General features: G+C 43.3%; 1 protein-coding gene across 4 annotated transcripts in view; it reads right to left on the bottom strand.

The window, feature by feature from the left end:
• Positions 1 to 58: 58 nt before the first annotated feature.
• Positions 59 to 15,019, bottom strand: part of LOC129738958 (active breakpoint cluster region-related protein) — a 245,868-nt gene continuing 230,907 nt past the window's right edge. For all 4 annotated transcript variants that reach the window (XM_055730294.1, XM_055730295.1, XM_055730296.1 and 1 more), the window contains 9 exons: positions 12,083 to 12,581; positions 11,668 to 12,014; positions 11,455 to 11,605; positions 6,700 to 7,308; positions 6,133 to 6,636; positions 5,598 to 5,984; positions 2,110 to 2,279; positions 1,639 to 2,028; positions 59 to 1,572 (listed from right to left, as the gene is read on the bottom strand). In XM_055730294.1, the coding sequence (XP_055586269.1) occupies positions 1,389 to 1,572; positions 1,639 to 2,028; positions 2,110 to 2,279; positions 5,598 to 5,984; positions 6,133 to 6,636; positions 6,700 to 7,308; positions 11,455 to 11,605; positions 11,668 to 12,014; positions 12,083 to 12,581 (3,241 nt within the window). In that variant the 3' untranslated portion in view covers positions 59 to 1,388. The remainder of the gene's footprint in view (positions 1,573 to 1,638; positions 2,029 to 2,109; positions 2,280 to 5,597; positions 5,985 to 6,132; positions 6,637 to 6,699; positions 7,309 to 11,454; positions 11,606 to 11,667; positions 12,015 to 12,082; positions 12,582 to 15,019) is intronic.

The raw sequence follows: 15,019 nt of genomic DNA, 5'->3' as shown, positions 1-15,019 counted from the left end.
GTTTCTAAATTCAGAATACGCTCCTTTATTCATTGTATTTTTTTTATATTCTGTTGTATGTATCCAATAGGGAAAGAGGAAAAAGATGCTACAAGATAAATACAGTTTGAACTGTTTTGTTTTTATAGCTAATCTTAAGATGTGTATTGTTGTTGTTGATTTGTTCAATGAATGTCTTTCTGTCTTGTATATAATAGTATCCATAAGATGCGTGTTGCTATTTTTCCTGTATCAAGATTGTTTTCAACACTGGGAGAGGAAAACTTTGATAGTATCGCGGGTGTGCTTTTACTTGGGTCATACAAAAACAGGTTCTCAACTCTCATCATCCAATGATCATGCTACTCGAAAATTGTATGTCCGTAATAAGCTGCTGTTGTTGTCGTATGGATAATATGTTTTATTTAATGTAAATTTTTATTTTTCTCATGAGCTTTACAACAACATGCGTTTGATTGTTTTGCCATCACTATCAGAGTCTAAAATATGCGATCGAAATGGATCCTGACTAATGTTTGAATGTATACTAATTAACTCAATATTAGCTGCATAATAAACTGCAATAATGAATGAATACATATGGTTAATATACGTACTGTATTGAATATAACGATACTTTTGCAATTGTGTAGTTTTTCTTCAGTGAAGTTTATGACTTTATTTTACGCAAGAGCTTTTTCCATACATCATAAGGTTCTGAATATGATCGAATATAACACACGGCATCAATACACTTTCTGGAAGGCCATCCGTGTTTAATAACCGCCAAATATACGTGACTTTTTGTAAATACACAAAATAAACAAAAACCAATCTAGTAATATTTACACAAAGAGAAAAAAAACACGGAGGGTAAACAATGTACAGAAAATTACATAATTTACGCGAGAAGGCTAAATGACTAAATTTTGTTACGGTCTACTCAATAGTTTATTTCAAAAATAAACATATTGTTTTATTGCGCACAGTTTTGTCAACTAAGGTAAAATAACGGAGGATTAACAATTTGGACGAGGAAAAAAGGAAAACTGTCTTAAATAAAATAAACGTTTTCTATGCACATCATCTAGAATAATTTTGCTTTGGAACGCCCGATGTCTTCCAAAGAAATAAAATTAGCTTCCAACAGATTGCGAGGGAGGCAAAATGTGGAAATATCTTACAAGAACTATCAATATTTATACATAAAATTTGATCCTCCAAACAAAGTTACATATAACTTAAAAATGACTGCTACGAAAAAAGGAAGCCAAATTTTGAAGTATAAGTTACTAAGCTTTCTCCTTCTCAGTTTTTGTCGTTTGCATTCAAACAGTTTCAAGTGTAGAAGACTAGGAAACACTCCTACTCCTATATCCCTCAAACCTTACCTTGCTGTGGTGAACGATCTATTTCAACCGCGCTTGCAAAAAACTATACAGGATACCGGCCTGGGTCATCACGTCTGCTGTACTGGATTCAAGTAGATCCTTCTGCTTGCTATTGGTTGGTCCCGGACGCAATAACGTCGGACCGAATACCATTGCCAAGTTGTGCAAGGACATCTTGTTCTCGATCTCCTGTTGGTGTACCCTGTTTGAATGATCACTGGTTAGTTTCAGTTTCAGAAAAATTAAATCAAAACTCTTTTAAAGATACCTCATGAGATGATCCAACAGCAGATGAATGGTGGCCTTATTCGGCTGGGGCAACTCGGCAAAGATCTTCTGCAGGGCCTCGATGCGCAATGCCTCGTTGAGGTTCGAATGTCGGTTGAAGGTTTCGAAAAACTTGGGATAATACTGATCGGTGAAGAGTGCCTCGGGCAGATCCCGCAGGTACGACTTCAGGATCCCGGTTACCGAATGGATGTCGACCTCCTTCAGCAGCTGTTCCGCCTCGTAGGCATTGGTTTCAAAGGACTTCTTCAGCTTGGCTACATCCGAAGCCGAACCGGACACACGGTAGATACCGACCTCGGACATTCCGCGCCGCTCTACCTCCCGAACGCAGGCACTCACGATGAATGGAATGTCTCGCTTTTCCCGTCTTCATTGAATTATTTAAAAAAAAAAATTAAAAAAAAAAACAAATTATTTTCGTCCAGAAATGCTAGTAGAAAAAACATACTTGATGACTTGCTGCAATTTGGCTCCGAACAGGGCTCCGGGTTTCGACGTCGGAACACGCCTCAGGGTAACCTCGCCGGGCACAAACCGGACCACCGTGTTCAGCGACAGCGTTTCCGAGAGTTTCAATACTTTGGTGACGGGTGCTTCCTGGAGCCACTGGCGACTCAGCTGAGGGTCGGATGAAAAAATTGTTATTGAAGATAAATTACATATTTTGACTGGCATGAAACTGTTCTACATTTATCGTATAATAGGTTAATAAAAATATAAATTTACTGAACGAATATAAGTACTGTTATTGCTTTAAAAAGTCTGGTGGCTCCATAGAGTACTGGAGCTTTCCAAGTCACCAAGCCATAAAATGTCATTATGTATTTTGTTTTGTAATAGTTTTGTCTTCAATAAAACAATTCGGATAAATAGCATGTCATCAAACAAAATAAATTTCATCGAATGATGAAAACTACAAAGGATTTCGCTCCGTGTATACAAAAAGTGTGAACCGACCTGAAGAAAAATAAAACCGTACTGTTGTCATCCGCAAGAAAGGTGCGCTATGAGGGGAATGCATCAAGATAAAACCAACACATGCTCAGTTCTGCCGCTTCCGTTGGCTTGTCATTCGACAAAGAAAAGAGTTCGCGATAAGTGCAGTGTGTTTTGTCGTCGCGATTTTGCCAACTAAAGCCCGTGAAAATTTAAAAGACAGACCGCTAGCTGGTGAATTAAACGACTGGTGAGTTTAAACGCAAATCAAAGTGATAATTCCGCAATTTTACCCCTATAGTCGACGACAAAGCCACAAAACGGGAGAAACGTGGTTGCAAATCTTCCCGGAAGGCACAGAGGCGCCGTGAACAATCACCCAAGAGGGAAGATTCATCAGATAAAGCAACGGTAAGCGAACAAAAAGTGTAATTGAGCACCAATTTGCATTCGAGCAAATTTTATTGAAAAACTCCTCCACTCCCACATTAACAGTTGGAGACGAAGTCCCGGAAGAAAACCAATCCTCCGGAGAAGAAAAAGAAAGAGCGCCAACTAAATCTGGCTACTGAAACGGCAAATAGAAGGGAAGAAGTCCCCGAGAGCCCCTTAACAAAAGGATAAGAAAAAACGAAATATGTTGTGTGCAATCGCTGACGTCGTTGGTGCCGTAGGGCTTTTCCCCTTCTTTTCTTCCTCTTTTTCTCCCAGGAGTTGGTCATCTTTGGGCAAGCAGGCAACAGTACGCGTGCGAAAAGAAGCGGGCACCGAAAATCACCAGAAAGCAGTTCGACAGTGGTCGATGGCTATTGAGGAATCGGAGGACTTCCGGAAAGGCCTGGATTCATCGGTACAAGGCGTAAGAAGGAGATTCGACAGTGGTCAAGGAGTCTGAAAAAGGTTTCCGGAAGAATCCGGTTTGCACGGAGGAGAATTCGCCAGAAAAGTGCTCGACAGTGGTCGAAATAATCCGAGGAACGGTTCGAGATTTTCCGGTACGATCCGGGTAGAAGCTGCACGGAACCGAAACCGAGGGCCACCGGTGGAGAACGATTTGGCCTGGACGCAGGTCCGAGAATCGTCGATCGGAGAAGACAGTCTGCCGCAACCGCTAGTATGCTGTGCGGACTTCAAAATTCTAATTGTTGCTGCGTTCGCCACCCGAGCTGTTTCTGCGATTTCTGGGTCAACGATGACCGTCGTATCAATCGTCATTCGTTGGACGCATCGAGTCCGAAACATCCAGTAAAATGCACGTAAGTCAGCTGTTTATCCATTGCTTTGACACACACCTTCAACAATCAAATGTATGAGCCTGAGCGCCAAATAAAAAGGATGGCTCGACCATCGATAAGTTGTTTGAGAAATGTATGACATGTTTAAATTTATTGCTGTTGCTCACAATAACCTGAGCTAGCCTGGCAAGGAAGAAGAAAAGCTTCAATCTTCTCCTTTTCAGCCAACAATCTTCTTACAAACCAGAGTCATCTTTTAAGTCTTTAAAAGTCGTTATTGCGTATGCAGCCTGAAGACAACCCGCGTCAATGTTGGCTGTGAGAAATTTACTGTTAAGTAATGCGTCTACATTTTTTCTTTCATATACACGCGCGAATAGGGATGAAATTTTCATTACAAAATAAAATGTAGTTTCCTTTGTCGTTGGCGCACGCTCGAAACGATTATGACAATTTTTGTTGCTCATCAATCTCAACATTATTTTTCTTCATTCGTTTGAAGCTATTAAAAATAATAAGGATAAGCAAATACCAAATTAAAGCTATCGGAACGAAACTTGCTGCATATTGCAGAAAAGCTTTTGGCCTCCTCATGAAGGGAATTTATAGGAGAATCGATTCGGGGACATTGAGTCGTGGCCATGGCCAATGTGGCCGGTTCCGGAGCGAAATATGTAAAAGCATCGGATTGAGTGAGACTTGCGTCATATGAGAAGAAAGCTCTTGGCTTCAACATTAAGGGAATTGATAGGCGAATCGTTTCAGGACAAGCGGTCCACTTGCGGCATATGACAATAAAGCTCTTGGTCTCAAAATGAAGGAAAATGTGGGGAGAGACTTGTGAAGTGAGTCGTGAAATGTCATGTTGAGACCAAAAGCTTTCCTCCAATATGCCGCTTGTCTAGATCCGATAACTTTGGCCGGAACTGGCCAGATCAGCCAAAGCCAAGACCCCTTGTCCCCGAAGCGATTCTCCTATCAATTCCCACCATGTTGAATCCAAGAGCTTTCTTCTCACAAGTCTCGATCCGATAACTTTGAAATATTTTGTTCCGGAACCGGCCAGATTTGCCATGTCCGCGACCCAGTGTCCCCAAATGCTTCTTCTATAGATTCCCTTCATCTTGAGGCCAAGAGCTTTCTTCTCATATGACGCAAGTCTCGATCTGATAACATTAACATATTTCCTTCCGGAACCGATAAAATTTGCCATGTCCGCGACCCAGTGTCCCTGTACTATTTTCTACATAAGTTTCCTCATAGTTAAGCTAAGAGCGCTTCTCAGATTGGTCTTGATCGGATCACATATTTACTTATTATCACGAAGCCGGTTAGATTACCCACATAATCGAAGCGGATTGTCCCAAGTTTCAAATTTCAGGACAATTTCACCTACGAATTTGTCATTACCATCTCAACAACGCGACAATTCTGGATTGCCTATTTCATTTTGTCGTGATACACATACGGGAGAGCCAAAAGGTTGTCACCGTCAACGCCACATCATGCCCGTAGACAAGTAATGAAATTGTATCAACACTACATATGATTCGGAAAGTGCAAAAACGAACTGAATTTATTGAAAACGTTCAAGAGCGTATCGTTACCCAACAAAATTTAGACTTGGGAGAATCCAGGGAAAGTTTTGTGAACAAAAAAATCCCGTATATGTTAGACAGTCGCTTGAAGTTGATCGTCAAGACCTTCCACACGCAGATTTCCCCGTTCGTCAAACACTTTTGGAGTATCTGATACCACAACCTACCTTCAAAATATGCTTAGCCCTTAGGATGGGCCTCTGCACGTCGTCCTGGTACAGCAGTATTCGCAGATTTTGGCTACCCTCCAGCTCCAGCACGAAGGATTCGTTCCAGTTGGGCGACGCGCTCCGACACACCAGCTTCGTTTTGGCCTTGCGGAAGTAGTGCCCATAGGAATCGATTTCGACACAGATGAACAGATCGCAAGGCTGCTCGAAGCCGCTCAGTCCCTGGATGGTCAGGTGCAGATCCCCGACCAGCAGGCTCTCGTCCCGGGCGTTCCGCATCAGGTAGGAGCCCATTTCGGTTTTGATCAGCGCCTGGCAGGCAGTTATCCAGGCCTGCAGATCGTAGATTTGGACCGGAACCTGTCCCGGCAGATTGCACGAACGCTGAAAGAAAAATATATTGATAAGTTGTCTAAGTCTGGATAAGTCTGGGATTTAGGCACAATTTTCCCGTATGTTTGGATAACGTGCCGCTATTAAGCCTTCCCCCCCCCCCCCCCACAAGTCTGGATATAAGTTTTATGGAACAAACCTGTAAAGTGAGAATAGAATCGATCCACTGGGTACGCTCGAATTCCGAGCTGAGGAAAAAGGTCATCGTTTTGCCGGTTCCCTTGTTTCCTATCTTGAAAACAAGATTCGGCGAGGCCAAAACCAGCTGGGCCTCCAAATCCGCGAGCTTTTTCCGGTGTTTGTCACCGGCCCGGGATCCTGAAGAGCGCGACTTCTTCTCATCCTTCTCGTCCAGCATGATCTGATCCCGCACAGTGCAAGCCTGAGATTTGAGCTGCACGATGTTGATGGGACTGGTTTCTTTGGGATCGTTTACGGACTCCTCACAGATGAAGATATCCCTCAAAGGAATGAACCACTTGAGCTCGAACTCGAACCCATTCCTATCTCGACCAGCCGCCTTGTATTTGGCACAAGCGATAACATCGTTGAACAGGAACAGATGCCGCAATTTGCGATGACCGTCGGCCAGCTCAACGATAAACGAGTTTTTCACCAGTCTCCTCAAGGCTTTGTCGTCACTCTGTGAATGATTGAAAAATTGTTAAATTGTAAACAAACTATTCCAACGCGAAAGAAAACCTACCGGAAACATAGACTTCGTCTGTACCACGTTAAACTCGGATAAAAAGTTTCGAATGCTCTTGGAAGCCTGACGCAGTGGGTTGTAGTCCGGATGATGTTCCGGCGTTTGATTGAGCAAATCCTCCAACACGAGGGCGTTCTTCTGAACTCTTGCAACCGGTTTGTGAAGCAATTCCTCCAACGAAAGCGACGATTCGTTCTGGTTCTTAAACACAATGTTCGACACAATCTCCTTAAACTGTTGACTGTGCGTGCTACACTTCTTTACCGTATCGATCGCCCGACCGTAGTTGTGCAGAAAGGCTCCGTACAGGTTGATCTGGGAGGCAAGCTGCCGGAAGACTTCCCCGACGCACAGCTCTTCGCCGTCCGGAAGCTGCTGTTTCTGGTTCAGCTCGTTTAAAAACTCCGAATGCACTTCGTGCAGTTCCTCGATCTTAAAAAATATCGTCTGAAAGTCCTCTTCAGATATCACAGGTTGCGACGTGGTCAGGGTGGCCCCGATCGCCTTCATGTATTGTTTCATCTTGTTCAGACACTCGACGTAGAGCGTTTCGCTGGTAATAATACTGGTCACGATGCGGCGGATGATTGTGTTGCGGGTTGCATTCTGAGGGATGAGGGAACATGTATTACAATTTATTCGATAATTGATGCTACCAAATTTCCGCGAACTTCATTCTAAAAAACCTAATTTCTGGTATGATGAAAAAAGTAGTGGCTCTATGAAAAGCTGAACCTTCCTATGTTTTTTTTCTAATTTTTGTTTGCTACGTCTAACCAGAATCTTTTTTCTAGCCTTCAAAAGCCATTTTCCGCATTACCATTAGATTATCGTATGGAGCATAGAGAAAACGTGTGCCTTCGATGGCTGCGAGAAGTTTATTCTTGAGTAGTGCGTCTACATTTTTTCCTTCGTATGCACGCATGCGTTCAAAACAACAGGCAAGGGTAAAGTGTGGCATTCTAATTTAAAACTTGGTTCATTTGATACCTTCTGAAACAATTTGGAATTGGACGGCAAGCAGAAAGGCCGGACTATAAAGTATTGTCAAGCCTACAGAATTGTCCTCGCTAAAACTCGTTTTTGCTTATATAGTAGAGTCTACAACAACAAACTGGATTCGAAGTTTGACCATACTGAAGGTATATGATTTGTGCGTGCGGCGGGCACTGCCCTATCGAAGGTCAGCAATCAATATTTTTGATAATATTTGTCTACCTTAATGAGGTGATGATCTTCATAATCCGCACTGCTAGAGGTACTCAAGCCGGCCTTAAGATACTGGTCATCAAAACCAAGCTGATTCAAGAATGCGAGGATCAAGCGGTAGGTTCTGCACTCGTTATCAAGATCTACCGGAAGGTCCAACACAATTCTCAAACCCAACCGAGAAGTCATTATGAATCGAAGTCCCACAACGAAGAGCCGAAGGGTCCTAGATGCCATGCGTGTTCGAAGGTCGGACACATTGTCAGGTGGTACTTCGACTCAGGGGCCACATCCAATTTAACCAACGACGAAAATCTGCTCGAGAATCGGCGCCGAGGCAGAGGTACAGTGCAGTGGTTGCTGCCATTCAAAAGGCAATGGATGTTGTCCATCGGAGATGCGAAGCTGAAGTCACGGCTCAACCCAGGTGAAATCAACGTTCGAAATGTCCAGTTCACTCCGGGTCTCTCGACAAACTTACTGTCCGTTAGCCAAATTGTCGAGAACGGGAACAAGGTCATCTTCGAAAACAGCGGGTGCGCTGTTGTCAATTCCGACGGAGAGGTTTTCGCAATCGGAATGAAAGTGAATTTAGAAATTATTCAAGTTCGATGGTCAGAAGTCCTATGAATCTTTGGCTTGTTCGTCCGGTAGAACACAATCAATTTAGCACAGCAGAGTGGGTCACCTACACATAAGAAGTCTGAAGCAACTCCGAAATGGCCTGGTATCCGAAGTCTAATTTCAAGATGATGATGGTGATGCGTGTGAGATTTGTCCCCTTGGAAAACAAACCCGTTTACCTTTCAGCAAAGACAGTTCACGAGCAAACGAGGTGGTCCATTCAGACGTTTGAGGGCCGATGGAGGAACCTTCAATTGGGAAGAATCGGTACTACATCACGTTTGGGGACGATACATCCAGGAAGATCTTGGTGTATGTTTTTTGGCGACGAAGTCCGAGTTCGAGGTGTTGCAAGCGTTCAAGTCCTTTCACAGTATGGCCGATAGGCAACAGGGTTGCAAGATCAAGACCATTCGAACGGGCAATAGGAAAGAGTATCTACATAAATCGAGGTTTCCAAAGATTTTTGTAACGACTTGGCATCAAACACCAAACAACCACCGATTACACCCCGGAGCAAAACGGCCTGGCGGAGCAAGTCAACAGGTCTATCGTCGAACGAGCCCGGTGTTTACTCTTTGAAGCTGGTCTTCCCAAGCGCTCCTGGGCAAAAGCGGTATCCACATCCGTTAACCTGTTGAATCGGTCACCAACCAATGGTCACACCAAGACACCTGAGGAAATCTGGTCGGGAAGAAAGCCGAATTTATCGCATCTGAGAATTTTCGGAACTACGGTAATGGCTCACGTTCCGAAACAAAAACGACGCAAATGGGACGTCAAAGCTGAAGAATGCATCCTTGTTGGCTACGAGGAAAACTCCAAGGCGTATAGAGTGTACAACATCAAGACACGCTCTATCACGAAGGTCCGGGATGTTACGTTTCTGGATGAAGGAAGAGCAAAGCCGCAATTAGCATCGGGTGTCGTCAGGATTCAACACTCTCAGCCGGAGTACATACAGCTGGACTTTGAGGAACCGGTGGTCTACCCCTGTGACGATGGTTCCTACTACTTCACCCGAAACGTTCCGGAATCCGCGGGTCCCAAATCGATGGAAGACATCCTTACCGATGACGAATTAGATGAAAAAGACCGACAACTACACGTTCCAAGCGATCCAAGAAATCCAAACGGTCAACAGGTGATCTCCAAACCCCCCGAGAGGCCCTTGGCGGTGATGACGGCGATCGTTGATCGGCTGAAATAAAGGAGGAGTACGACGCGCTGATGAAAAACGGAAACTGGGAATTGGTCGATCCACCGAAAAGTCGAAAGGTGCAAGTGGACGTACAAGACGAAACGGGACGAACGAGGCACCATCATTCGCTACAAAGCCCGCTTGGTAGCCCAAGGGTTCACACAAAAGTTTAGATGCGACTACGACGAAGTATTCGCCCCGGTGCGTGGTGCGCCAGACTACCTTCCGCACGTTGTTGGCCGTTGCCGCTAAGCGGAACATGGTGCTTAAGCACTACGATATCAACACCGCATTTCTCCACGGAGAACTTGAGGAGGAGATATACATGCGGCAACCACCCGGTTTCATCGCAGAAGGAGTAGAACACAAAGTGTGCATACTAAGCAAGAGCCTCTACGATCTGAAACGAGCTGCCAGGGCATGGAATTCCAAGCTACATACCGCGCTTTGTAAGCAGGGTTTCCAGCGCTGCAAAGCAGATCCATGTCTCTATCGGAAGGTGAAGGACGGAAAAGTCTGTTACGTGTTGGTGTACTTTGACGACTTGGTAGTAGCTAGCGAGGAAATTGAGCTTTGCGAAATTTTAATTGCTGCTTTGAAAAAGCAATTCGAACTAAGTGAGCTCGGAGACATCCACTACTATCTCGGAATTGAGGTTCGGCGAGACGAGAAAGGTGATTTCTTCGTGAACCAACAGTATTACATCGATCAAATCATTAGAGAGACGGGTATGGCGGATGCCAAGGACTCCAAAATTCCGGTTCCGGTTCCATCAGTCCATTCTCAGTCGCCATACCAGCTCCCCCACGCAATGAGATTGGAACGAGGTCAAAAGCGTAATCCGCTACCAGAAGGGAACCAGCCACTATCGTCTTCGATTGAGCAGAGCTGGAGATAGGACCAGACTGATAGGATACGCAGACTCGGATTGGACGGAGAACATTTAAGGCCGGAAACAGTGGCCAAGTCTTCAAGTTTTGCGGAGGTACCATAAGCTGGAGTTGCAGGAAGCAAACATGTGTTTTTTTACCCACAGCGGAATTGATCACATTATCCGAGGCGTCACAGGAAGCAATCTGACTGACCCGCTTGTTGGCCGACATGGATGAGAATGGAGACGTTACAATCAACGAGGACAACCAGAGTTGTCTCAATATGCTGAATACCGAAAAGTTCAGCAATCGGACGAAGCACATCGCCACAAAATATCACTTCGTTCGAGACCTCAAGCAGAAGAAGGAGATCGACGTCGTCTATTACTCTACTGAAGACATGGTAGCCGATCTATTGACGAAACCCCTTTCGGCTACACGACTAAGTTTTTTCAATCATTTGCAAATAGAACTTCAAACTTCCAAGACATATTTTCACTAACTCTGTGGAACCCCATACTTCAAGAAATTAAAATCCGGAAATGCATTAGTATTGGTGAGTGTCCGTTACGCGCGTTGAACTTTTAAACTGATACAAAACCCATCAAAACGATTAATTGTAAGCTACAGCGAAACTGGTTAGCTGATTCAGACGAGTAAAAAAAGTCAACGAGTGGATTTCAGATACAAGGGAAGGAAATGTTATAATGTTTTGCAATTACTACGATCAGCTTGTATGTTGGTTGGTTGGTGAAAAATGAACTATGACTGATACTTTCTAATACTCACCCTAGAGCATTGCAACGAAAATTATAGAATTAGGTATTTCAAGAAATCGAAACTTACCGAAATCTTTCGGTAGATTCCGTGGCCCTGTAGACCGGAATCCGTATCATGGGAGATTGCACGCAGCAGCATTGGCGGTCCACCGTCCGCTTCGCCGTCGCTATCGATTGAGCTGCTTCGGTTTTCCTGGTTCTGGCTGCTGTGAATTGAGCTAAATGAAGTTATTATGAGAGGTTAAAATTTGTTTGTTGACCTATAACTTGCGAGACTTACTGTATAAAGTAGTCTATGTTAACGTAGTTGGAACTTCGTCCCGGAGATTCTGGCTCTAGCTGTACGCTCGTTTGGCTGCTGTTGTGACTGTTGCGGGTGTGCGACGAAACCGGCAGCGGAAGTGTGCTACCTGCCGTGGAGATATCGTCTCGACTAGAGGTTGAACCGGTGCCACCGGGCTGAATATATACATAATCTCCGTCGCCGTTTTCCAGCGGAACCGTATCGTAGTAGTGCTCCTGTTCGGCCGCACCAACACCGCCACCAGGTGCCGTTCCACCTCCTCCTCCGCCTCCCAGCCGCATGCTGTCCGAACTGAGTGACGAAATTGATTCGTAGCTTTTGATCTGTGTTGGAGAGAAGTTGAAATGGCATTATTCATATTTTTTCCTAAATTTCGAGTATTGAAGCTTACCCGCTCTGAGATGGCTCCGATGCCGCCACCAGTTGAGGCCAGCGATTCCTTGGAACCCACCGAGTGCAAACTGTCGTTGGCCCGATTACTCATCTTACCGAGACTGCCGGTAGGACTTTCGTGGGCCAGTTTACCCAAACTTCCGGTCGGTGATGCGTTCACATTTTTACCCAAAGATCCCGTCGGGCTGTCGGTGCTCGACTTCGACTTCAAACTGTCCGATTTGGGCAGCTTCCGGCCAAACTCTTCCACCATCTCGGTGGACGATGCCGACCCGATCAGTTTGGACGATCGGTTGGCTCCGAACTTGACGTCCAGTGAGTCGGAAGACTTCTGCCGGTAGATTTCCGACGGTTTGATGTTCCGTTCCAGGGAACTGCCCGGGCTCTCCGGCGTTCCATCGGACGATTCCCGATCCTTGCGGAGGTTTTGAATGGCCGCGGCCGGAATGACGGGAGGCTCGACCGGGGCCGCTCGGCGCGCATACTTGGGTGGTGGTCTGGAAAGATCAAGGAAAAATATGCATTAGATAAAATCGTCAATATCCGTGGTCTATTCTTGGGTCTAATTTATACAAGAATTGGACCAACAAAATTAGATCCAATTCAGTGAAAAAATGGCAACCACTTTCGTGATCTTTTAACTGTCAAATGGTTTAAAACTGCGTAAAATTGGATCCAAATCTGCTCAGTTCTGGACCAATCCTTCTAATCCTTCTAAATCCTTCTTCCAGTTCTAAAAAAGTTTAGTTGAAACTGGTATAATGGACCACCGATGCGGTTGCTTTGGTCGGAATTTGGGTCTAAACCGGTTATTAGGACCACGTGCTTTAAGACTGTAGTAAAATGGTACGTTTAAAACTGAAATAAAGAGACAACTGCTCTCTGGAGCCACTTTTTTTTATTGTAAAACATTTTAAACTCTCTCAAACGAAGCGAAGTTAAACAAATTCCGAATTAAGCGTTAGAGATCAATCAATCCAGCAAGACATCACGAAAATCCAGGCAATCCATGGTTTTCAAGTCTTGTAAGAGCAAGTTCACTCTTGCTGGGAAAAAGTGGTAAATATTTTGACACTTGTAGCACATTTTGAAAATTTCACCAAGCAAAAATGTTGAAATAGAACAAATGTTGCAAAAAAAATTTGACGTCCGCAGATCTTTAGCTTTGTTTTACATAGTAAATTTTTTATAATTTGCCTAATTCAGATTAAGAATTCAGATTCAGAATTCAGATTCAGAATTCAGATTCAGAATTCAGATTCAGAATTCAGATTCAGAATTCAGATTCAGAATTCAGATTCAGAATTCAGATTCAGAATTCAGATTCAGAATTCAGATTCAGAATTCAGATTCAGAATTCAGATTCAGAATTCAGATTCAGAATTCAGATTCAGAATTCAGATTCAGAATTCAGATTCAGAATTCAGATTCAGAATTCAGATTCAGAATTCAGATTCAGAATTCAGATTCAGAATTCAGATTCAGAATTCAGATTCAGAATTCAGATTCAGAATTCAGATTCAGAATTCAGATTTAGAATTCAGATTCAGAATTCAGATTCAGAATTCAGATTCAGAATTCAGATTCAGATTCAGAATTCAGATTCAGAATCCAGAATTCAGATTCAGAATTCAGATTCAGAATTCAGATTCAGAATTCAGATTCAGAATTCAGATTCAGAATTCAGATTCAGAATTCAGATTCAGAATTCAGAATTGAGATTCAGATTCAGAATTCAGTTTGCAGAATTCAGATTCAGAATTCAGATTCAGAATTTAGATTAAGAATTCAGATTCAGAATTCAGATTCAGAATTCAGATTCAGAATTCAGATTCAGAATGCAGATTCAGAATTCAGATTCAGAATTCAGATTCAGAATTCAGAAAATAAACTACTCTCTTTTTACATATCCAACGTGATCCTTATAGAATTTTCATCAGGGACTTAAATTTATTACAAAATTAAGTCACACCGAAAATTCCGAGATTCTTACCGAAAAAGTTGTCGTTTCTGTGCGTTTTGATACGGCGTATCGATTATTGCTGTCGGTTTCTGTTTCAAACTATTGTAAAATGCTATGGATTTTACATGTATATTATAATTTGATGAATGGCATTTTTTTACAACTTCGCACTAAAATCTTCTTTTTTCGTTACGAAGTTTGGTTTTTACCCTTTGGTTTTCTACCAAAAAAATAATGTCGAAATGTAGTTCTTTTCCATACAGTTTTCATAATAAACTACCGAAAAAATATCGAAAAGAAACACTTTTCGACACTGTTTTGATGGAAATTGAATTTTTCATCCAAGTTGTTTCGGAGCTTCGAAATCCTACTGTTGAAGTTTCATCTGTCACAGCACGAGACTTCCAATATATATTCAGTGCAACTCGTTGCTGTTCTATCTTTTCCATCGAAACCGGAAACGGTTCCATTTTTTATTACCTACCCACTTTGTTCATCTTCCCAGTTGGGAGTTTCACCTGCAACACATGTTACCTACCAAGAGGACGGACGTATCACCCAAAATGAGTTATTAATATTGCAAAAGATGCTCACACTTTCATCTTTCGTCTCGACTCGTTTTTGCCTCGACGTTGAATGACCTTCAGCCAGCAGCTCCGAAACTGCGTCTCACTCTTCCCGATTTATATGGCGACCGTCCCAAATTTACCGTTGATGGTGTCTAGCTGCTAGGGGAAATGATTCCCGGAAAATGCCATCGAGTTGGTGGAGATTTTCTTTGTTGTTGATGAAGCCAAACTCAAGAGAAGGACACACCTTGCAGACGTGAGCCTTGCTTGTTCATGCTCAAGTGCCTAATGATGGTCGCCCCATCGTCGTTCTAGAAAGGAAGTGTTTTGAACTTTAACTTAAGTGCTTCCATTACCTAGGTGCTTTCAATTTTTGACAACCTTACTTTAGAGAGTATTTTGC

Source organism: Uranotaenia lowii, chromosome 1, assembly GCF_029784155.1.
Source record: "Uranotaenia lowii strain MFRU-FL chromosome 1, ASM2978415v1, whole genome shotgun sequence".
NCBI classification, from domain to species: domain Eukaryota; kingdom Metazoa; phylum Arthropoda; class Insecta; order Diptera; family Culicidae; genus Uranotaenia; species Uranotaenia lowii.
Note: the sequence above shows the minus strand (reverse complement) of the source record. Positions and strands in the feature narration are given on the sequence as shown.